This window comes from Astyanax mexicanus, chromosome 1, assembly GCF_023375975.1.
Source record: "Astyanax mexicanus isolate ESR-SI-001 chromosome 1, AstMex3_surface, whole genome shotgun sequence".
NCBI lineage: Eukaryota > Metazoa > Chordata > Actinopteri > Characiformes > Acestrorhamphidae > Astyanax > Astyanax mexicanus.
The window spans coordinates 38,864,311-38,889,358 of NC_064408.1; the positions used below are offsets into that span (position 1 = coordinate 38,864,311).

The following is a 25,048-nucleotide window of genomic DNA, read 5'->3' on the forward strand; positions in this document are numbered from 1 at the left end:
AGCTTGTAAGATCTTAGTGTCTATAATAAATAAGTCAGAAGCGTTCTTTGACCAAAAAATACATTTCCCACAATGCTTGTCGATTGTATTACCCGCAAAGTTACGGCTTACTGCCACTACACGGCAGTGTAGTCATTGATGTGGAAACCCTGCCGGACGGAAGGTGTAACTTCGCGGGTGGAATTGAGACATATAAATGTTTATCCCATAATGTCCAGAAAAAGAGAAGTTGATGCAGACGGACGGCTGTGCTTCAAGGCGAAAGACCGGTATGCCTTTTGTGTTACGAAGAGTGTTACTGACCAAAATAAACGCTTTTTAGGAGAGATATAAGTTCTGTGTAAATATTTATAAGACAATAGCTGACAAAATCTGTTTTAATGACGTTAATAAACATCACTGGGACAGCGCTAGTCGCAGTTTCACCGCAGCAAAGTACGAGGACGTGAATAACTTATCTAACCAGCCTTTACTAATTTCTGCCCTCAATAACCCTTTCAATAACCTCCAATAGCCTTTAATAGTCTTCAGTAGCCTTCAACAGTCTAACCTTGCAGCCGTGGTGTGTCCACTAAACTCCGTAGTTATAAACATCCTGAGGTTAGCAGCGCGATAACTGACCTGTTTATAATGTAATCCCAGCAGTGACTCATGCTCTAAACGGCTGCTGTTAGCTGATTGGGCTGAAAGATGAACTGTAGAGAGCTGTATTATTCGGTTACAAAAATCTTTATTTCATACACAGAAGAACTTAAAATTTTTAAAAACGCTCCAGACTGGCTGAGCTGAGCCCTGTAGCCCGTGGCTGGGCTGTAGCTCTGACTCAGTAAAGACTGCGGACTTGTGGTGCTGCTGCTGCAGCTCCCACTAGTGGTTGGATGAGGAACTGCTAAATCTGAGGAAATGCTAAATCTGTCACATGTTCTTAACAGCTCACAATTTTTGATTTTATATTTATTAAGCCTTATTTCAGTTAATAATTTCAAAGTTAATATAACTTGATGTCATTTCTATTCACTTGAATAGTTTGGTTCTTGATTGATGGAGTTTCATGACATGACAAATTAAAAGGATTTATGTTAATAGAGCAACAAGCAAACATTTTTTCCATGCAACTGTAATATTTGATTGAATAAATAATATATTGAGAGTTATTTAACATTAAGGAGTAATTACATTCATTTACATATATTACATTTGGTTACATTTTATTACATTTATAAGTTACATCTGGCCCTCGGAGGACAGCCAATATGCCAATGTGGCCCTCGGCCAAAATGAGTTTGACACCCCTGTGTTAGACACTGTGATTCTGCTATGCTCTGCTTCAGTCCGTGTTTAGTCAACATCAACTTCACTGTTAGTCCTCTCACCACAGGTGCTGAATACCTGCAAACAGCAGGTGTCAATCAAAACAGTCACCACACTGAACACCTGCAAACAGACATTAAATACAACACATACCATATTTTTCGCTAGCGGCTAATGCTAATGCTGCTCCAGCAGTATTAGTCAGGGTTATCAGCAAGCTACAGGACGATACTCACCTCTGGACGGCCAAAGAGCTAGCGCTTATGCTAATACTGCTGGAGAACTAAAACTCCTGTATAAAGCTGTACTTCAGCGGAGTGGCTTTACTGCTCCTTAATACCTGACTGGTAAAATTTATACATAAGGTGCACTGACAAATATTGGGGAAAATTAAAGGAGCCATACTGTAAACAGGTCTGTTACATTTAAAGGGGTGAGATATAGCTGTATGTTCGTTTTACACAGAGGTAGGTTCAGAACAAATATCATCCCTGTTGGGATTTCTGCTTTCATTCTTTACATTTTTATTTCTTGACTGTAAAGATGGGTGAAGCATTCCTACTGACATCAGTCATTGGCATGTTGTATACGTGTGTTTGTGTGTAGCCTGTTAAACAGGTTTTAATGTTAGAGTGTGTGTTTTGTGTGTGTGTAACGAAAGCGTTCAGTGTGTAAGCACCTTAAAGGTAGAGATATACTTGCTGTTAACTACACGTTCGCGTACGCACCATGGGAATTGATAAGATTTTTCCGATTCCGATTCCCTTATCGATTCTGTGAAACGATTCGATTCCTTATCGATTCTCTTATCAATTCCAATTTGGGGAAAAAAGGAGAGCAAACAGTTTCATAAGCACCAACTTTGTTTACTTAAATATCATACGACCTTACAAACTCAACAACAAGGTCAACATGTCCACAACAATGTGCAACTGGCAATATGGAAATGTAGCAAATACTCTCTAATAACAAGTGTATGTGTGTGTGTGTGCACTCAAGTAGTGTGTGTGTAGGAAAAATTAACAGTTATTTTGCAGAAAGATAAACATATCTGCTTTTCACCAAAAGGGGACTTAAATACTCTAGATATGTTGTTTACTGTGTGTGTGTGTGTGTGCACTCAAGTAGTAGTAGGGAAAATTAAGAGTTCTTTTGCAGAAAGATGAGCATATCTGCTTTTTTTGGAAGGATACGGGATCTTTCGGGGCTTATGGTGTCTCCAGCTGTGGAGAACACCCTCTCAGATGGGGTGGAGGAAGCCTGCACACAGAGTTAGTTTTCAGCCAGTTGCCATCCTTGTGTAGCGTGAAATGAAGCCAAACTTTCGAGCGTTTTAACCTAGTGGACGCCATTGAAAAGACGTGCTTACTCAACCATGCGTAACTTGCGTAACATGCGTAACTTGCGTAACATGTGTAACTTGCATGATCGTGCTGTCTGGAATCGATAAGAGAATCATTAAGCAAGGTGCCAAACGATTCCGTGGAATCGAAACACACGGAATCGATTCTCAACAGGAATCGATTCTCGATTCCCAAGCCTAACCATGGCTGCTTCGCGTATCCTGCGTCTGTCTGTAGGTCGTGCACGTCCTTCAAAAACTTAAGGAGACGCGTACGCGAGGAGCGAAGAAGTCGAGAAGTCAGGACGGGCAGTGTCCACCTGCAGCCCACGTGAACAGTAGCGGATCTCGCGATGAATGCGCTGTTTGTTTACTTCTGGTGTGAATAAATGCAGTTTATAAGTAGGGTGACCAGATTCCAATTCAACAGATGTGGGACCAAGACTATGTTTGTGTGGGACAGTGTGGGACACCAATGCATCGAGGCAGTCTAAACAAAACAAAAAAATTAAACATCTCTATTCTGCCTCTTTAGCACATAACAGACTGCAAATAAAAATGTGTGTATGTATGTATATGTGTGCGTATATATATATATATATATATATATATATATATATATATATATATATATATACACACACATATACATATATACATACACACATTTTTATTTGTATATACATTTTTATTACATATAATAACTTATTTAAATGCAACTTTCTCTCAAGTAAAAAAAAATAGTAAGCATGGACCTTTCATACTATTTCACAGTGCTTCTCAAGTTAAAACACCCGACTGTGTACAATTAAACAGAACAGACAGTTCTTTAATGTGCTTTATTAAGGGTATGGGTTTCCTGCATTTTCTCTAACAACACAGAGCAACAACACAACTCCTGCACGACTCCAAACACCACATTAAAGTGCTTTTTTTTCTAGTAGAATAATATACTGAACCACATATGTACTGGATTAGGCCACGTGTATTACAGAGGCTGATTATCTGAACAAGAAAAAACTCACTCAAATGAGAATCACTTGAATGGGCTACACAAAATAAATGCATTTGAAAATGATCTGCATTTACTGGAAAATGCCAACTAAAGGCACCACTGGGTATAAAATAAATAAAATTAGAAATACACATTAAATTTGGTCAGGAGGAAAAAAAAAGGTATATTAAATAATACTTTTTTGTTCAGTTTTGTCCATTATAGTAACACAATCACTGCTCTTTCAGCATCAAGGAGAACACCTGGCTGAATTTTTTTGTTTGTTTTTTTTAGTTCTGTCCATCAAAAGTCTTTCAGTTTTCTCTATCACACCAACAACTGCAGACAGGCTGGGCCCACACAGACAATGCACTCTCAGCACCAGAGAAGGCACCTAGCAGTGAAGCACAAGAAGAGAGCACTGTCATAAAATCTTGCACCACATCGGCTCAGTGCTCACAATATACTAATTTATATCTTAGACAATGTTTACCTTACCTTAGATGTTCCTCTTGGCTTTATACTTTTTGCTTGAGCGTGCAGCTTCTAATAAGGCCTTCTGCTTAAGTGCAAAGCTGTAGAATTCCTTACAACTGTATTCAAAGTTGGTCTTGACTTGAATTTCACTCTTGATAAGCTCCACAGAGCAACGGTTCCTCTGGTCAGTCCATGCTGCAGTTACAAGGGAAAACACTCTCTCTACAGAAGCATTGGTGATGGGAATGCTGAAGAGAAAGGATGCAACAGCAGTCAGATTTGGTGTTTTTGTGCTTTTAAGCAAAAGTGCCCACTTCTCCACGACAGGAGCTTTTCTCTCCACAATTTCCTGCTGGCGTGGCAGAGTCACGCAGTACTCCTCATAGAGTTCATCCATATCCAGTTTCGACCCTATCTGTAGGACCTCCACGGCATCACTGAGCTGGGAGAATGTAAAGCTGCTCTTCAGTGCCAAGCATCTAACATTCTTCTGGTAGTTGTTGTCTGTGAAGTCGTACCATTTTTCCAGGTAGTTGAGTGCCGTCTTGTAGAAGTTGGAAAAATCATGTTTGATTGTTGCTGCTTTTTGGTCTGGAAACTGTTGGAGAATAGCACTGGTCTCCATTCCAAAGAAACAATCAATTTGTCGCTGTTGGAGCTTTGTCTTGAGAGTGAGCATTATGTCATACAGCTCACAGACGGTCCCATCCTGTCCCTCCAACAGCAGCACAACATCATGGAAGATCTTCAGTATGTTATTGAGGAAAGCCAGGTAGGCCTGTAGCTCAAGGGGTTGCCCCTCACCATCCTGATCTGTTTTTAACAGCTTCCACAGTGCTTTTGGGCACTGATTCTCTCCAAGTGACAAGAAATAGCTCTTGATAGCTGCCCAGCTGTCATGTAGCCTCTGGACAGCAGGCCACAGACTTAACCATCTTGTGGGTACATGTCTTCGTACAACATGATAATCTTCTTCCACAAAGGCAAACACTTCTTTCAATTCCTCTGTGCGCTGTGCAGACACTGAAAAGTGACTGAATATTTTGTTCACTACAGAGTCAATGTCAACATTCAGCATGTCTCCAGCATGCTTTGCACAGTTGTGTACTATGTGGGCCACACAGTTTGCTTTGATGATGCCACTGTTGTCTGCCTTTAGCTTTTGGAAAACAGAATTGTTTTTCCCGTAGTTTACACTAGCATTATCAGCAGTGTAAGCTGAAATCATGTCCAGTTGCAGGCCATTTTCCTCTAGCTTGCTTGTAATCTGGCAGTGTATGGTAGCAGCTGACTCATGGCTATCTTCATAAAAGTCAAGGATCTTGCTTTTCAAACCCAGCTTTGGTGTCCAATATCTCAAAGACAGTGGGAAGAGTTTTGTGGTGCCATGATTAGATGCATCTGAAGCCACTGAAAAAAATGGCGTGTGGGCTTTTTTATCACCTGTGAGTTCTTGAACCACAGGCGTTTTTAATTCTCTTAAACAACTCTCCACAGAGGCAGGTGCAAGCACATCTGTAACTAAGGATGCTGCCTTTGTACGACCACATGACATTTTCTTTGCAATCTCAGAGTCTGGAAAGATGGCCGATGTTAGCTTATTACCACAGTCTTCTGACCTGTATGACAGGGAGTGTTTCACAGTGTGGTAAACGCTAGTTAGTTCAGCTGCTGTTACTTTATCTACGTTTGAATCTTGTTTGGGTTTTAGCAGGAACGTATGCATGGACTGGGAAACCTCCTTCTGAGCAACACGCTTTTTGTGAGTCTCGCACTGTCTGTGTCGTTTCACGTCGTATTCACCTCCGTGTGAAACGGAAAAATGACTCAAGCAAACTTCACACAAAACTTTACCAGACTCGCCTTGCACTGGTTTCACCCAGGGGTAGATAGTTTCCCAGTCTTTGTTGTAGCTGCATTTTCGCTTTTTAGCTGTGCGCGTCGCGCTTACCTCCCTTTCCTCCATCTCGTGCTGCACGCCGGCGCTGTTCTAACCTGATTTGCATTGGTTTGTGTTGGTGGGCGTGCCCTTAACCCGCGTCCGCGTTCCCGTTTGATTGACATGATGAAACAGCCCGCCCCCGGCGCCCCGCCCCCTGCTGACAGCCTTCACTGCTTTCCCCACACATGCCAGATTACAAAACACGCATTTTAAAACTGGAGTCTGATTGTCACTAATGCGGGACAGCGTCTCAATTTGCGGGACGCATGAAAAGTAATGAAATTGCGTGACTGTCCCGCACAAAGCGGGACATCTGGTCACCCTATTTATAAGTGAAACAGAGATGACATGAGTGTTATTAAATTGAGATAAAACCTTGTTATAAATATTCAAAAGGCATTATTCAAAAGTCTGTTCTTCAGAAACAGAAAAGTAAATTTTCAGACAGTAAAGATGAATCCCACATAAAACATCAGCTTTAGAACATATATTTTTTTTATTTTCAGACCAGCTGTTCTTTGTTCTTGAAAATGATTACAAATGATAAAGGGGTTTTAGAGGATATATATATATATATATATATATATATATATATATATATATATATATATATATATATATATATATATATATATATATATATATCCTCTATATATATCCCCCCCAGGTGACGTACAAAAATCTGCGTCTCACCGCTATCCCCTCCCAAATTCCTCCTCCCAAAGATGAGCTGAGAGTGGAGTCGGCTAAAATCGGGGGGGCGGGGTCTCCGAGTGAATCTCACTAACTGTCTCTGGCGCCCTCTCCTGGCTATGGGATGCATTTCATTAGTGGGAGTGACTGAAATTAGAGGGGCGTGGTCTGAACGGGCAGGTGTCTCAGCAGGTAGCGACCAGGAAAGAGCAGCAAAGCTGTGTTTTTGGTTCAGTGACGGACTTTAACTCACTTTAATGAGAGGACTCTACTCGTATACTGGTTGAACTGGTCAGGGACTGGTCAGTGTGAGCTCCTTCAGCTTCATGTAGTGTGTAGAACACAGACCATGGTGTGTGCTGGACTCTACCGCTGTGCAGGTGTGTGATTTGGAGGCTGAAGGAAGGTGTAGTTGTTGTATTTAAGTAGTTGTAGTTTCGGTGGTGTAGTTTCTGCAGGATGGGGACTGTGAGCGAGCGCATCGTGAGCTGCTGTACCTCCACCTTCCCGTGTCTGCGGCAGAAACAGCCCGAGGAGCCGCCTGTGAAACAAACTCCTAAAAAAGAAGACATTGTGGTCTTGCAGAACAAGCATGCTTTCGAACAGATGGTCTCAGAGCAGCCCCGGCCTGTGTCCCAGTCCAAACCTGTGCCCCAGTCCAAACCTGTGTCTCAGTCCAACCCTGTGTCTCAGTTCGTGGCTCTGTTTGATTACTCGAAGCGCACAGCGGAGGACCTGAGCTTCCACACAGGAGATAAACTCCAGCTGCTGCAGAAGTACGACACAGACTGGTGGTTCGTTAAAGCTCTGACCGGTGTCTCCGCCAACAAGGAGGGATACGTTCCAGCCAACTACATAGCCCCTGTGGAGAGTCTGGACGCAGAACCGTGAGTATCACCAACACAACACCACCAGTCTGCAGAGCTCATCAGTAGATTAATGCTGCTACTCTTCCTAATTATTTCCTTTAGGGTACCTATTCTCTGTAATTCTTGGTTGTGCCAGACCTCTCGTATTCTTACCAATACCTGTCTTTAGCACTTCTACTCATAAGGACTCTTCTTCTGGGTAATACCAGTAAACTTCATAGTGTTGTTATTTAGTAATTGTACTCTTGATAATGCCCGTTTTTAAAGTTTTTACTCCTGGTGGTGCCGGTCTTTTTGGGCTCATATTCGTAATATTGTCTATGTTTTAAAAAATCTGTGGTCTAAATCTCAGTAATGCCAGCCTATAGACACCTGACACTTGGTTGTACCAGTCTATAGCATTTCTTGATCATATTCTTGATGGTGTCAGTCTTTAGGTTTTACTCTTAGTGCCAGTTATTAATCTACTCTTTATAATGTTTTTCTTTAGAAATTTGACTCTTTCTTTACCAGTTTAAAGACTTTTTCTCCTGGCAGTGCCAGTCTTTTGGGGTATTTGATATGTTGCCAGTAAATGAAATTGTTAAGCTTTGCAAACTCAGTAATTGAAATCTCATTATGCCAGTCAGTTAGACTTTTTTTATTAACAGCCTTTAGTACTTCTGCCAGTCTTTAGGCTTTCCTTTTAGTCACAGTCTGTAGGAGTCTTATTCTTGGTAATGCCACTTATTAGAGCTACTCTACTCTTCATACCTTTTTTTCTTTAGGAATTTGACTCTTAATTGTGCCAGTTTTAAGACTCCTGGTTGTGCTAGACTTTAGAACTCTTATTCATGATATTACTAATCTTTCAAAATTCAAACATCTAAATCTCAGTAATGACAGCCTTTAGACCTCTGCCAGTCTTCTTCAACTGTTCTACTCTTAGTGCTAATCCGTAGGATTCTTTTTGCCGCTTAGTAGTTTAAAGTTTCTACTCTTCATAGTGTTTTGCTTTATGATTTACACACTTAATATTGACAGTTTTAAGACTTTGACTCTTGGTGGTGCTATTCTTTATAGTACCTTGGTAAAGTTAGTCGGATGTAATATGGGAGAGTTTAGGATGTTGTCTTTGAGCAAAATAACTGCTGAAACATGCATATCCATTGAATATTAAATATCAAGCTGTCTTTAGGACTCCTATTTATGATATTGATATTGATATCTTTCTTTTTTGTGATCAATTATTTATTTATTTTCATTTTTATCCACATTACCAGCAACAATGTACAATACAATATTGAAGAACAAAAACAATGTGATAGTATTCAGAAATAGAACTAAAAGTTCAGAGCAATGCCATAAACATCTCAGCAGCATTTTCCCAAGCCAGCAGTGTCTTTTCCTTAGCGCCATGAATGCGGGCGGTAGAAAGTTCCAGGTTGATAACGTCAATACTGAAAAGAATCCATTTTCTCCAACTCAGGGAACGCCAACACAAAGCTAATAATTTTTTGGCTGCGGTTGTGCCAGCCATCCAGATTTTCTTTTCTGTACTGTTCAAATCACAGCAGGAGTTGTCGTTCAGAAGAAAAAGTTGAGGTGACATTGGAATTGTAGTCCCCAAAATTTCTGAAAGAGTAGAAGATACCTTAGACCAAAATCTATACACCTTGGGACACTCCCAGAACATGTGCAAAAAGGTACCATATGCACCAAATGTACAAAGTACAAAATGTACATAAAGGAGAAGGGATAAGATGCATGGAATAACATTTAAAGGGTTTAAAATAATATTTAAACACAAAGTTATAATGGATTAACTGATGATTTGGATTTTTTGAGGAAGAGATAATGTTGGTCCAAACTGTTTGCCAATCAATTTGATCATCAGGAAGTTTAAGTTCTTTTTCTCAAATTGTCAGAATCCCTAATGGTTTATATGTAGCTTGGAGTAAAGTAGTGTAGATGGCTGAAACCAAGCCTCTCGTTTCCATATTGCCACAGAAAAATCTATGTAGAGGGTGAAGAGATAATTGTGAATTCCAGGGAACCCCGTAAGTTTTCATGGCAGAGCGCAAATGTAAATAAAGAAAAAAGGAATAACCAGGTAAATTGTAGAACGATTGTAAGTCCTGGAATGTCCGGAGACCAGCATCATCAATAAAGATTATTATCATCAACCTAGAGTATTAATACCTTTCTGTTGCCACGTAGGAAAAGAAAAAGGTTTACTGGCAGTAAGAAGTTTATAGTTATGAAAAATAGGGGAGTTTTTGTGCCATTTGGTGGTAAGTTTTGTTATTTTTTCTACGTCCCTCCAGATATTGATATCTTTCAAAAAGTCTTTAGACCTTTGACTCTTTGTTGTACCATTTTGTCACACTTATACTCTTCATGATGACAGTTTTTAGGTTTTTCTCTTAGTGACAGTCTGTAGGCCTCTTGCACTTGTCAATGACACTTATTAGAGCTTCTACTATTTACAGTGTCTCTTTAGGACACTCTTCATAGTGTCATTAATTAGTGTTATTAAGTCGTTGACTTCTGGTAGTGCCAGGCATTTTGGCTCTTATTATTTAGAATACTGGTCTTTTGGACTCTTACTCTTGGTAATTCCAATTATTATATCACGTTTTCTTCATAGATACTCTCATCAGACTTCTTTCTCTTTGTAGTGCTACTCTTTAGTTTATTGACTCCTGGTTGTGCCAGCCATTAGCATTTGTACTCTTGGTAGTGCCACTCTCAAGCACCTCTTACTTCAGTCTTTAGTGCTTCTACTCTAGGTAGTGCCAGTGTTGAGCACTACTACAAAATTAAGAACGTTATTTTTAGAACATGTGAGATAATTCTGTGTTGAAGTCTTTAGCACCTATACCTCTACTGCTCATAGGAATGCCAGAGGAAAGTACACCTTTTAGGTACTGCTGGCTTTATATAATACATGTAAAGGTTAATAAGCAGACATTAAGTTAGGATGGAATTAGATGCTTTAAAGTGTGCAATAAATTACACCGAAAACTGATTATAGAACATATTTAAATGTCTTCTTTATCAGTAAGAGTGTAAAATTAAATCAGTCAGGAGGTGGTGAATGAGCCACATCTATTTTGGGATACTGGGATATTTATAACTCTACTTATATTCAGTTTTCTTAATGGTTAATTAATTATTGGGGTAATATGAAACATTTTGTATTTTTAAAATGTTAATTTATATTTGAATTAAAATGAATAAATGAGTCAGTTTCCTCCAAAAAAATCAATGATTAAACATTTTGTTACATTTCTTCATCTAAAATCAGAATAAGAGAATAAGACCTATTAATAGCATGTCTTGCATTGCGCTATTTGTATGTTTTTATATTTAATAATTTCATAGCATTGGTAGTTTGGTGCATTATAAATACGGACCACATATTTAGTGTCACATGTTTAGGCCTGTGTGGTGTTTTTATGATATTGTTTTTATGATACATCAATATCAGCCAAAGTCCATTTTTATTCCCCTCATGGTTGGGCCACTCTTGATTCATTATCTTGCAGATGTGATATGAAGATCATTCAAAGGACACACCCACACTGTAGTCTCTAAATAGCATTCTGACGCAGCACATAGCTCCAACAAAACGTCTTTTCTAATATCCTGTATATTCTATATTAATCAACTTAATCAGCCACCGTAAAATTTGAAAAACAAATTAAATTTGGTATAACAAATGTTTATTTAAAAGGTTTATATAAATTTAATGTAGCATTATGGAGCACCCCTACATTTCTGATTTGTTTTATAACAAATGTTTATCTAAAACACAAAGAGTGTTTTGATCATATAAACAGTATAGAGAGCCCACAATGATCATATGGATCAATTCTAGAGTATTATAAGGCACCCCCTGTACTTCCTATAGTGTATTTGCTGCTGTTAATGTGAATGGATGTGTGGATTATATGAGTGCATTGTAGTGTGCCCCAGTACTTCTGGTAGTGTATTACAGTTTGTCACAATAAGGATGCAGAGAGCATTGTGAGAAACCTTTTCATTTCCTGCTTTGTATTACACTCTGTAAAATGATCATGAATATTTATAGTGTGTGTTTTAGTATGCCAACCTTTGAGCACAAATGTGATAAAAGTCTTTGGTAATATGTTTTTTATAGTGTATGTTGTTGCTTAGATAACTGTATCATTGGAATTTTGGGAGAAATTGAGTTTCACTCCAACAGGAAAAACACGGCAGTGATTTGTTTCCTGTAAGTGTGTGTGTGGGAGAGAGCGCGAGAAAAAGCAGGTACTTTCCTAAACATTGGAATGCTGCACTGGCCCTGAGCTAATAGCTAAAATCAATGTGGATCAAAATCCAAATCAGGAGCAATCCAAAGCTTTTATAAATAAAAATTATAAAAAATTATAAAAAAGAATGGTGTAATTGAAGTGGTTTTAAAAGTCTTTTTAATGACGTATTAAGATGACTAAGGACATGAAAGCTAAAAAGCTTTCCTCAGATTAAAAAAAAAAAAGTGTATCATTCGCCAACACATACAATTAGGACTGAAGTTAGGAATGAGAGCTGGAGTCAAGCATTTGGTTCCACATTCCACTGTCTCTCACTGTCTCTGAAATACACAAGATAGTGAAGAACTCAGGGGTGTGTGTGTGTGTGTGTGTGTGTGTGTGTGTGTGTGTGTGTGTGCTGGTGAATGATATACAGAGAATCAGGAAGCAATGGACACTTTGTTAATGATTGGTGAGCTTTACCCTCGCTCACTGTAATAAATCAACAGAATGCAGAGTCCGTTTACCATCAACCTCTACTATTAACTGCCTCAATAACGCTTATCTTGAACACATCTGAAGTTGTGTTAAAGGTGAGCGTCTCATCCACACAGTGCTCAGACCATTCAGGACTCCATGGTCTGTTTTAGTGATGGTTTTACACTGTAGCATTTGAGCTAGCTTTTAAATGTTAAAAACTTAAGAAAGCAAATTAAGCTGTGTGTGTGTGTGTGTGTGTGTGAGAGAGTGTGTGAAATAATTAAATCGTGTTTAAAATTTAGCACCATGCTAATTGTTTGGGGTGTTGGCTTCTGTTATTTGTTAGCTTGGTACGTTAGCCTCATAGCTCAACCAGTAATTGGTGAGGCGTAAACTTCTATTACACGTCCAGTGTAAGACTAAAGGGTGTTTGATCATTTTTGGAGTTAGGCCTGCCACAATAGCAATTTTTTGTAAATTATTTATCGTCAAATAAATTATTGTTGTCATTTTAAGACCATTAAATGCCACTGACATAACTATAATATAACAGCATAAAAATGCATTTACACCCCTTTTAACACAAAAAACGTTTAATATACTCTTTTGTATTCACCTACTGTAGTCCACAATATGGAGTTATTGAAGCATTGGTCATTGCATAACTGTCTACAGTTCACTGTTATTTACAGCTCTGGAAAAAAGAGACCATTTCAGTTTCTGTATTAGTTTCTCTTAATTTTGCTATTCATAGGGAGATGTTTAGGTAAAATGAACATTTCTGTTTTATTTTATAAACTTTGGACAACATTTCTCCAGATACAAATATTATCATTTAGAAAATGAGAAATGGCTGAAATAACAAAAATGGTGCAGAGCTTTCAGATCTTAAATAATGCAAAGAAAACAAGTTCATATTCATAAAGTTTTAAGAGTTCAGAAATCAATATTTGGTGGAATAACCCTGTTTTTTAATCACAGTTTTCATGCGTCTTGGCATGTTCTTCTCCACCAGTCTTACACACTGCTTTTGGATAACTTTATTTCACCCCAGGTGCAAAAATTCAAGCAGTTCAGCTTGTTTTGATAGCTTGTGATCCTCCATCTTCCTCTTGATTGTATTCTAGAGGTTTTCAATTTGGTAAAATCAAAGAAACTCATCACTTTTAAGTGGTGTCGTATTTTTTCCAGAGCTGTATGTGAACAAATATAAAAATAAACACAGTAGACGGAATCACAATTCTCAATTATTATTGAGGTCATGTCCATTTATTGTACAATATGACGAGAATGTAATTATCCTGACAGGATTATTTGGACTAAAGTGGGGATATTTATGAGTAAGTGGAAGATGACAAAATGAATGTTTGACTGACAAAACTGTGTGTAAGTTTATCTCTAGATCATATGTGTGAAATATTTCTAAGCCTTCTAAGCTAAACGTAATCAGCAAAGTAGGTGGAATTTAGTTCAATGTCATGATTCCAGTTATTCCAGTGTGTGTGTGCTTATGTGTGTATATATGTGCATGCGCATGTTGTGTGTGTGTGTGTTTGTTTTAGCTGCTGTGTGTCATGTGATGAGTATCAGGTGTCTGCTGTATTGGTGGGTGTTGTGTAACACTCTAATATGTCTTAAAAAGTGACTGCTTTATAAATAAATAGCTGAAATATTTTGCTCTGTTATAATAAAATAGACCAGCCCTGCATAAAATGCTTAAATGTCCAAATAAAATAAAATATAGAATGTTATTTATTATTTTAATCAATAGTAATTTATTTTAGTAAACATCTTTTTATTTCTATTATCTGACTGACAAGCCATAATGGCTTTGAGCTAACTGGCGATGCAAACTGTATTCCCAAACTGAATTAATGGCTGGTGTTTGAAAACAGATGGATGGCACTGGGCTGGTTACATTAGTAGGTTTTGTGGTTCAGTATGATATGTGGATTATGGCTTTAGTTCATTAGAGTCTTTAGTTACAAACCTCAGAACACCAGAATGCAGCTATAAGCTCTGCATAAAGGAAATCATAGGGCCCTATCATAGTAACCTGCTCTTTACCTGAAGTGGTGTATCAATATTTTAGTTAAATTCTACACATAAAATGGCTTGGATATATTTAATCACTGAGGTAGCTAACACTGTATGTAGTTAAGCTAGTCACTGACAAATGTACTTTTACATCAAGCTAGTGTTAGGAAAATAATGTTTACAGTAAGCAACAGACTGTGATGTTAGTCAGTGTTAAATATTAACTGGCCAATAAAAAACCATGACCATACACTCTGGGACTGTTGCAATGCACATGCTCATGCAGAGCAGCCATCTTCATTTGTAAAGTTTACAGGTCAGACACTATAGATGCCTGTAGATGAATTGTTTTAGCTGGCTGCAGGTTCCCGTCCAGAAGAATCCATTTCTGTGCTTTACTTACTACATCAATGATGGTGCTCTATTTGTAACCCAGTATTTTTCAGGGGGACACAGACCCTCTTTTGTTGGGCATAGCCATCTCACCTTTCATCGATTTTATTCAAACTGCAGTCAGAGTTTAACCCTTTATTTCTTATAATGCATTTATTTTTCTTATTTTTACACATTTTGAGTATAAATAGATAGAATGTCCCTTTAATAACAGTAACTGTGTCCTCTCCCCGGGTCTGTAGGTGGTACTTTGCTGATACAAAGCGCTTGGATGCGGAGAAGCTGCTGCAGGCAGAAGGAAATAAACATGGAGCGTTTCTCATCAGACACTGTGAAAGTCAGGCTGGAGAACTGTCCCTGTCAGGTACACACAATGCTAATTACTTAGCTTGATTTATTAGCAAGCATCAAGCAGAGCTAGGCGATTATGGCCAAAAAAAAATCTTGTTTATTTTACAAAAAAAAAGATTTTCGATAAGATTTTTTTCTTCCTACTAAAATTAAAATTACAGATGACAAAGAAATGGTCAAAACTATGTTTACATTTATTTTGGTTTCACTTAAATCTCTCCTTTAGGGTTCAAGTGCAGACCATACCGTGTGTGTGTGTATACATGCATGCTTTCAGATGCTTTGGGTTGAGTGAATCAAAGATTCAGAACATTGTTTACAAGCTCATGCGTTGATATGCCGCAGAGCCGCGGAGAATCTCAGTGGATTAAACTTCAGAACATGAGTTTATGACTGAAATAAAGACTCTAAAGTTAAAATGTGAAAGAAACAGGAGCACGCATTATTGTTTAGCAAAAAATCTTGGAAGCTCACCGTACAGTGATGACGCTGCAGTTTTTAGAAACGGTTGGATTACGAATTCCACACCGCTGAAGTCCACTATTTTTCCGCTACAAGCTCGGTACGTTTGTGTTTGGCTTCATTGAGTGTTTGGCTTGTATGGGTATGAACGAAAAATATTTAAGAATTGATTAGCGTTTTCGCATATTTTAGATTTAAAAAATATCTGTATGTAAAAATGAAAATCGTGATTACCATTTTAAAAATCGCATTAAAACTGTAATTCGAATTAATCGTGAAAATTGCCCAGCACTAGCATTAAGCAGAGGAAACATCTACAGAGATTGTTGAAACTACAAAAAAAGGATTAGGAACTGTCCAACTCATTATTATAAAATGGAAGGACAGTGGGGAAACATAAGGGAAACATAATCTTCAAGGAATCCTGAATGATTGTGATCTGCGGTCTCTTTAACGATTGGCAAAATCAAATTATTAAAAAACAACGGGAGAACTCAGGGATATGTTTAATAGTGAAAGTAAGAGCATATCCACACACACAATGTAAAGGGAGCCCAAGGAATTGGGACAAAACCGCTGAATAGCCTTAAGAAACACATCAGTGATACTAACCAGCAAAAATGGCTTCAATCTGATAGGGATCACAAAGATTGGACGTGATGTGATGAGTCCAGATTTGAACTGTTCCCGAATGATGGGTGCATCGAGGTAGGAAAAGAGGTAGCTGGAGTGATGCATCCATCATACCTAGTGCCCATTGTATAAACCTGTAGGGCAGTGCTATTATCTAGTTGGTCAAATCTAGGTTTAGCAGTGTTATGTGCCCAAAGAATGAGGTCAGCTGACTACCTGTATGTACTGAAGGACCAGGTTATTCCATCAATGGATTTTTTCCTCCCTGATGGTGCAGGCATATTCCAGCATGACAATGCTAGGATTCATCAGTCTCATATTGTAAAAATGTGCAGGGTTCAGGGAGCATTAGATCATCATTTTTACAAATGGATTGTTCACCTTAACCCCATTAAGAATCTTTAGGATGTATGTAGGATGAAATCTCCCATCATTAACACAAAAGCTGGTAAAAAATGTATGCAACTCTGGACAAAAATAAATATTGTGACATTGTAGAAGCTTGTGATAGCACAACAAATGCATGCCGTAATCAAAGAATAAAGGCAGTCCAAGCTAATATTAAAGTGTGTATCATATTATTTTGATTATTTTGATAAGACTCCCTGTGTGGATAAGACCTTGGACATTAGCAAAACCCCATGTGAACCTCTGAACCTGTGGACATAAAACCCCTGAAGTAAAATGAGTGTCTGTCAACTAAAGTGAAAGTTTAAATTTTAAATCTATTTTAAAGGTTAATTGAAAAAAATCAGCAGTGGGAAATAATCCTAATGGCTCATTACATTCAATCTCTACCTTGCTCTCACAATTTTTCTCACTGTCTTACTTGCTCTTGTGCTTTCTCTCTTTCTCTTGCTCCCTCACTCCCTTTCTTAATCACTCAAGTTGTTTGTCCACAGCTTAACCCAAAACAGCAACTTCGGAATTTTTGAGAATAACAACAACAACAATAATAATAATGTTTGAGTCAGATTTGGGGAATTTGTCAATGTTTACTCTGCTCAATACAACTTAAGTTGTGTTCCTGATCAGTAATTCCTGCTAATCCTAAACACTTCCCCATACACCCATGCACACACACACCCACATATACACACATTCCAACTCCTGCTCACTAAGGAGCTAAAGACTGCTTACAGTTTGAGGTTAAAATCATAAGTTAAATGTTTGAGAGCATAATTATGGAAAATTTGAGGTTACATTTTTAGAAAGTTATCTGAAAAGATATAAATACTTCTTTGTGAGTCTGCTGAGAGATAATAATCATGATGAGGATGTTAATTGTGTGTGTGTGTACACTGTACATCCATGTTTAGTGCTTGACGATGGAAAGGTGAAACACTACAAGATCAGGCGGGAGGATAATGGGCACTACTATGTATCAAGCAGCCGTAATTTCCCCACACTGAAGGAGCTGGTGGAGCACTACAGCAAGCAGGAGGATGGACTCTGCGTTCGGCTCAGACAGCCCTGCAAGAAGGTACTGAGTGTCGTACAATGGCTACTCACCTACTGACTACTACTGAATACTAAATCACCGATACTTACTGACTATTGATGTACTGACTATTCACACACCATAATATACTGTCTACTGTCCAACTGACTGCTCACACATCAGAACCTATTGACTACTTACCTACTGGTCATAACTAAATTCTGAATTGCCAACACTTACCCACAAGTATCAACTAATCACTTAACTTTTGGCCACTACTGAATATTCAGTTACTGACCATTACAGTACAGCATTTATGTGATATACTTATTTATCTGCACCTATATGAGGATAATAAAACCAACTGTGTGTGTGTGTGTGTTTGTGTGTGCGTGTTTATTAGGCTGAAGCTCCACAGACACATGGTCTGTCCTACAACACAGTGGACCAATGGGAAATCCCCCGCAGTTCCATCCGGCTGTTGCGGAAACTCGGTGCTGGACAGTTTGGAGAGGTTTATGAGGGTCTGTGGAATAACACAACGTATGTTGCTGTGAAAACTTTAAAACCAGGTAAGCATTCACACTTTAAACAATATTTGTTCATATTCGTGGTTCATATTATTGATATTATTGATCCTTAAAAGGAGCCATAGTCTTCTTTTCTATTGGTTGAATGATTCTGATCACAGCTGGTCATTGTTCCGGCTTTTCCACACAGACATGTTTTGTTATGGAATACTTACACACCTAGTTATGTCCGGTTGTCTCAGCATGGTTAACTAGCTGTATAGACAGAAAACTGTTTGGCTCCACATTTGCATTTTGCACCTTTGTGCTGCAAGATCCTTGGTCTTTGTATTTCCAGTACAAAAAATGGCAGCTACTATATCTCTCTTTGTGCTTTCGGTGAGCGTTGACTGCACAGGAAAAGAGGCCAAAATGAATGTGTATTCTGCAGTTTGTCAGGTAGTAGATGTTAATGTGTGAAATATTGCGGTTCTTCAGACAAGATGGACTCTGAGGACTTCCTGCGTGAAGCTCAGATCATGAAGAAGCTCCGACACCCCAAGCTGATCCAACTGTATGCAGTGTGTACTCTCGGAGAACCCATCTACATCATCACTGAGTTAATGAGCAATGGCAGCCTACTGGAGTACTTACAAAGTGAGACCACACACATAAACACATACACATACACACACACATCATCATCATTATTACTTGCAGGTATCTTCTCTTAAACATGTTAATGACATAATAAAAACCTAAATTGCTAACAGTAAAATGCTAAAGAGTCAGTATGAAGCAGGTCAGACCAGAAGCTCTACCTTCTTATTCTGCAGCCATGTCAACATATGCAGCTTGTGGTTTTGCACTGTGTTGCTAAAAAAAAGCAAGGACGCTCTTGCAAAATTAATTAGAGTTAATTAATTAGATTAATTAAAATCTCAATAACAGAACTAAAAAAAAAACTGTTTTTCGGACTTGTTAAAAAACAGTCTGGATGGTCCTTTTGGTCTTTGGTTCAAATTAGTCTAAAAAAAGATTTGTTTGACTACATTTCCAATGTGTGATGGTCCATCCTAGATGACTCTAAGCCCAGAGAAATTGATGCCTCTTCTGGAGATGATTAACATAAGGCTTCTTTTTTTTGCATAATAAAGTTTGGGTTGAAGTAACAATGTATTTTAGTTTGTGATGTAGGTTTGCCCATGTGGTTCTATAAGCTGTTGAATGATAGTCATTGGTGCAGTGCTGTCAGAGGGATCAGAGATCACAGGTGTTCATCTTAGGCTTGTGTCCTTTTTTGTAAACTAGTCAACAATCCCAAACCCAATTTCACTTTTAGTGGTGTTTTACTGTATTTTGTAATAAAGTCTGACATTGCTGAGTTTCATCCTTCCAGAAACCAGACCATTTCCACACAAATGTAGCAGGTGCTATGTTACAATATCATTTTTCATATATTGTATAATATAGAATATATCCGTATTTATAATGTATTGTCCAGCTCTAAGAGGAATCCTACTTACCAGTAGGATTCTAACTTGCTTTCTTTTATTCTGTCTGCAGATTATTTTTATGGCCTGTTGCTTAGTGCACCTATTCATAGGCTGATGGTTATTCCTCTTATTTTTTGATTGGTATCGTGGCTTAGCTTGTGGGAACAAAAATGTTCTGTTCATGCTGTTTTGACTGTACTGTAGCAATCCCAAAATGCACATGGCTTCACTGAGGAAGACTGAAGTTCAGAGTGTTTATGCAACACACTATAGTGTCTCACAGCAATGAGTACCTACACATAATGATGTGTCTGAAATAATTCGCTAACTTGTAGAATTCTATTCCTTAAAATAATGTTCTGTGTAGTAATATGTAGCATATGTAGTATACATGTAGCGGCCCATGAATAGATCATAGTTTTGTGTATAAGGTCTGAACTACACTGAACTACACAATGCTGGTTCTTGTGTTCAAATTAATAAAAACAGCTTTGTTTTGAATTTTAGATTTGGTTTATTTATATTAAATATAATCAGTCCTAGCTACGGTGGCCGAGAAAGCCCAACGCAGTTCAAATTGAAAAGCGCTGCAAAAGCACAAAACACATCCATCAAAATTACAACACAGGCGCAACAAATAGAAAAACGCGCTGCAAATAGAAAACGTGCTGCAAATAGAAAAACGCGCTGCAAATAGAACCACAACACAACGGAAGTGAGTCACAACACAACGGAATTTTCCCGGGGGAACTTAAAAGATGCTGTACCAGCTAAGCTGCATCTTCAGTAATGTCTCGGACTTCACTATGTGTACAAAGGACAATAAGTGGCAAACAAGGCGTTTTGTGAAGCAGAACTTTTAATAATATGCACACAACCGTGGTAATCACAGGTAATAAACATAACTTACTTTTCAGAAGCTTGTTTGCCACTTATTGTCCTTTGTACACAGCTGGTACAGCATCTTTTAAGGTCCCCCGGGAAAATTCCGTTGTGTTGTGACTCACTTCCGTTGTGTTGTGGTTCTATTTGCAGCGCGTTTTTCTATTTGCTGCGCCTGTGTTGTAATTTTGATGGATGTGTTTTGTGCTTTTGCAGCGCTTTTCAATTTGCACTGCGTTGGGCTTTCTCGGCCACCGTACCTAGCAGACAAAATTGAAACAGGCAATATTGAGTACACTGCCATACCAAAAGTTTTGGGTCAGTGGGGTAAATTGATCATCTTCTATTTCAGACATTCCATTTCAGAAGTTGTGCAGACATTTAACATTTCTTGATCCATAGTGTCAGATGAGTACTATACATATGTCATAGAAACTAGGGATGTACAATGAATTTTATGGCTGTCGGGCGATGGATATTGCCAATAATTTAAACTGTTAAGACAGAAAAGGACCAAGTTACTACAAATACAAGGGTCTATAATTTACTATAAATTTGATTTAATCGGATATCTGTGTCAGCCCAAAATTCACACATCGGTACATCCAGTAATAGAAAGCACTGTATCGTCCACTGTGTATGGGAATGATGACCAGCAGTGTTTGGCTACAATTGTCTGTGCAAACAGACAAACAGAAATCACATCCATATTCAGTTCAGGAGACCGCATACACATATCCCAAAAGTTAGTTTAGCATTGAATGTGACACAAGTTAACGGTCCTTATGTCTGTATTTTGACACTTTAATTTTAACAAAGGTTTGGTTTTAATTTATTATAGTGAGGAAAATATCAGAATGAAAGTATTTCACATTAAAGGCAGGACAGTGCAGGGATAACAGTGTTTATAGTGAATAAGTTTGTCTCATCAGGATTCACCTAAACCAAAAACGTTTAGCTATGTTTAGCTATGAGAGTAATGTAGCTATGTAATAAGTAATGGAAGCTTGTACTTCAGTAATTAGCGTGATGCTAACCACATGGCTAATATATCACACACTCACCTCAAGTTGTGTAAACTTAATGAGCAATCCATGTCTTCCTTTCTATCTTTATCTCTCTTTATCTCACCTATAGAAGACAGAGGGGCTCGTTTGCGTGTTACTGAACAGATAGAGATGGCCGCCCAGGTGGCAGCAGGTATGGCTTACCTGGAGCTGCAGAATTACATCCATAGAGATCTGGCAGCCCGGAATGTTCTGGTTGGAGAGAACAACGTGTGCAAAGTGGCCGATTTTGGTCTGGCCCGAGTGTTTAATGTAAGAAACACCATCACCATTTTCCCATTACTTAATGTTTTATGTCTGTATTAAAACACCAAATCATTAACAGCGTGTATTTACTGATACATAATTATTAATGAAGTAATGAAGCATCTAGTGATAATTTTTTTGAATAAAATTAAATTAGCAGTTTCTTTCTTTCTTTCTTTCTTTCTTTCTCACTCTTTTTTTCTGGCAGAAAGAGAATAACGACGGTGATAATGTAGATGAGGAAAACGTATATGAAGCAAGCGAAGGTACTAAGTTCCCGGTGAAGTGGACGGCTCCCGAGGCCATTAGGGACAATAAATTCAACATCAAATCTGATGTGTGGTCATTCGGCATCCTGCTGTACGAGATCATGACCTTCGGACAGATGCCTTATCCAAGTATGTTCAAACAGACATTCAAACACTCACTTTCACTCTCACACACACACAGTTTCTAACAGCCTCTCTCTCTCTTTTTTCCCCTCCCTGTTAGCTCTCACTAATGCTCAGGTTGTTGTGAAGCTGGGTACTGGCTATCGGATGTCGTGTCCACTACTGTGTCCAAAAATGATATATGATATAATGGTTGAGTGCTGGAAGGAAACGCCCGCTGAGCGGCCCACCTTCGAAACTCTGCAGTGGAAACTAGAGGAATACTTCGACCTGGATGTTAGTTCATATGATGACGCTAACCGATATTGATCAATGCAGCACAGCAACAGCACTCGCAGCAAAACCCCAATACCAACAGCTTGCCCCAGGCAACGGCACCAATGGCAACACTCCATTGTCATCAGCACCTATGGCAACAGTGCCTGTGGCAACAGTTTTCCCAAGCATCAGCACCTGTGGAGACAGCCGATTGACTGAAACTCCAGTAACAGCAGTTCCAAGGAAATATCAATTTGTGGCGAATCCAAGGGGTCTTCATAGAACTATATCAACTCAAGAATCAAGTGAATGCTTAAATGACTCTTTATATCAGAAGAATATATTTGTAAGATGTTTTTTATAAACCTGTTTTAAAGAATTATGGTTCCATTATTGCTACTGTTTTTCAGAGGTATACACAACCCTTTTCGTTTAAAGTGTGCCATGTTAAGTGACATCAGAGATTTTCAGGTGTCAGGAAACTCCAAGATATAAACAAAATTAACTTTATTGTATTACTCTGAAGCCAAAGTGCCATTACCACAGCATTATTACTCACAGATACAAGAAATCATAAGGGATGACTGCACACATATACGAGCAGTGAAACAGGTGATCCACACAGAGATTATGAGCGGAAGTTATAACAAGGGAGTGGTAAACTGCACTGAAGTGCAAAACTGAACTCTGATCTCCAGCTCTTGTTTCACTGCTTCACATTACTACATTTCACAGAGCTGCTGTAGCCTTTAAAGTGACACTTCTGCCAAATTTTTTCTCCACTCCGTTTTCTTCACCAACCCTAAATCAGTTTGCCAACATGTTTTGAAGTTTCTATAGTATTACAATAGAACTACAAGGCTAAAGTAGCTAACTAGTAGTCAAAACCTATACCCCACAATAAGCAATGGAGCTACCAGGCTTATGTAGCTAACATTGGTGGATTATATCTTACCAAATAGCCCTATAACTACAAGGCTAATGTAATGCTCTGTTTCAGTCCATGTTTAGTCAACATCAACTTTACTGTTAGTCCTTCTCACCACAGGTGCTGAATTTAACACTGAACACCTGCAAACAGACATTAAATACAACACATACGTACAGGAAATAAACTGAGCAAAAAACATAACATCTGTCAGCTATACAAGGCTCTGTTAAACAGTCTGTACAACCATTCATCAGAGACGACACAGAGTACAGAGAATGGGTTGTAGGGAAATACTATTATACGCATTTTATAGATAACAATAAACCATACTGTAAAGAGGTCTGTTAGATTTAAATGGGGGATATTTAGCTGTATGTTCGTTTTACACAGAGGTAGGTTCAGAACAAGTATCATCCCTGTCGGGAATTCTGGTGCCATTCTTTACATTTTTATTCCTTGACTGTCAGAATGGGTGACGCATTGCTACTGACATCAGCCATCGGCATGTCGTATCCGTGTGTTTGTGCTGAGCCTGTTAAACAGGTTTTAATGTAAGACGTGTCCCCAGACAGACACTGGAATGTTCGCTCTCTTTAACTAAAGATGTGAGACACGAAACGGAAACTGTGTGTGTGTGTGTGTGTGTGTGTGTGGTTCCTACAAAATGTATTTTTTTAATTCTCACATTTCTAATTAGTGCTGTTTTATTTTGCTGTTAAATCTCAGCCTGTTGCTGGTTTGAGCGTACTACAGAATATCTGATTGTCTGAAACCAAAGGTGATGGTAGAGTGAGATTGCTAAATATGCTTGTATATTGTATTTATATCAAGTAGGACTAATAATAAAGCTAAATAGAGTTAATAAATAAATACCACACACAATCCAGATTATAAAGTGCTGCAGGAGAATTTAATAGAGCAGAAAGAATAAATGTAGAGATGTCTGTAGAAGGAAGTATTTTTATAAGCTCTGTGTGTGTGTGTGTGTGTGTGTGTGTGTGTGTGTGTGTGTGGAGCCAAGGTGGAATTGAAATGTACCCTAATTGATTTCAGTGATAGATGTCTTTTGTAATTTAACTTTCATTCTTGTGAAAATAAACTGTTTTAATATCAGTTTCTCTTGCTCTCGACCTCTTTTTTAATATTAAGGAAAAATAATAAGGAAAAAAGCCAAACCTACATGTCCCTGTGTGAACAAGTGTTTTCCCCCTAAACCTAATAACTAGTTAGGACACCCTTAGCAGCAACAACTGCAATCAAGTGTTTGCAATAACTTGTAGTGGGTCTCTCATAGTGCTGTGGAGGAATTTTGGCTCCACTCTTCTTTACAGAATTGTTCAGCCACATTGGAGTGTTTTCCAACATTAACCTCCTTTTTAAAGTCATGCCACAGCATCTCTATGTGATTCAGGTTGGACTTTGACTAGACCACTCCAAAGTCTTTTTCTTCAGCCATTCAGAAGGTGGACTTGCTGTCGTGTGTTTTGGATCATTGTCCTGCTGCAGAACCCACGTTTGCCTTAGCTTAAAGTCACAAACAGATGGCCAGACATTTGCCTTCAGGATCTTTTGGTAGACAGCAG

General features: G+C 38.4%; 2 protein-coding genes across 3 annotated transcripts in view; one reads left to right on the forward strand and one right to left on the reverse strand.

The window, feature by feature from the left end:
- LOC103029663 (tyrosine-protein kinase SRK2) overlaps positions 1-24,578 on the forward strand; it is a 44,102-nt gene extending 19,524 nt beyond the window's left edge. Inside the window, exons 2-9 of one of the 2 annotated variants that reach the window (XM_049477634.1) lie at positions 7,166-7,646; positions 15,040-15,161; positions 17,563-17,726; positions 18,088-18,256; positions 18,692-18,850; positions 21,709-21,890; positions 22,093-22,282; positions 22,377-24,578. In XM_049477634.1, the coding sequence (XP_049333591.1) occupies positions 7,219-7,646; positions 15,040-15,161; positions 17,563-17,726; positions 18,088-18,256; positions 18,692-18,850; positions 21,709-21,890; positions 22,093-22,282; positions 22,377-22,585 (1,623 nt within the window). In that variant the 5' untranslated portion in view covers positions 7,166-7,218 and the 3' untranslated portion in view covers positions 22,586-24,578. Of the gene's footprint in view, positions 1-6,921; positions 7,647-15,039; positions 15,162-17,562; positions 17,727-18,087; positions 18,257-18,691; positions 18,851-21,708; positions 21,891-22,092; positions 22,283-22,376 lie in introns of those variants that run through there. The other variant, XM_049477625.1, reaches the window with a different exon arrangement.
- LOC125801227 (uncharacterized) lies at positions 3,478-6,394 on the reverse strand. The gene is made up of 2 exons (XM_049477611.1): positions 4,146-6,394; positions 3,478-4,041 (listed from the first exon to the last, which is right to left on the reverse strand). Exon 1 carries the CDS (start codon positions 6,088-6,090, stop codon positions 4,147-4,149), a length of 1,944 nt encoding a protein of 647 aa, XP_049333568.1. The 5' UTR covers positions 6,091-6,394; the 3' UTR covers positions 3,478-4,041; position 4,146.
- Positions 24,579-25,048: the final 470 nt, after the last annotated feature.

What these genes read in the sequence shown, in the direction of transcription:
- LOC125801227 (XM_049477611.1), bottom strand. Translation starts at nt 6,090, where the DNA reads ATGGAGGAAAGGGAGGTAAGCGCGACGCGCACAGCTAAAAAGCGAAAA.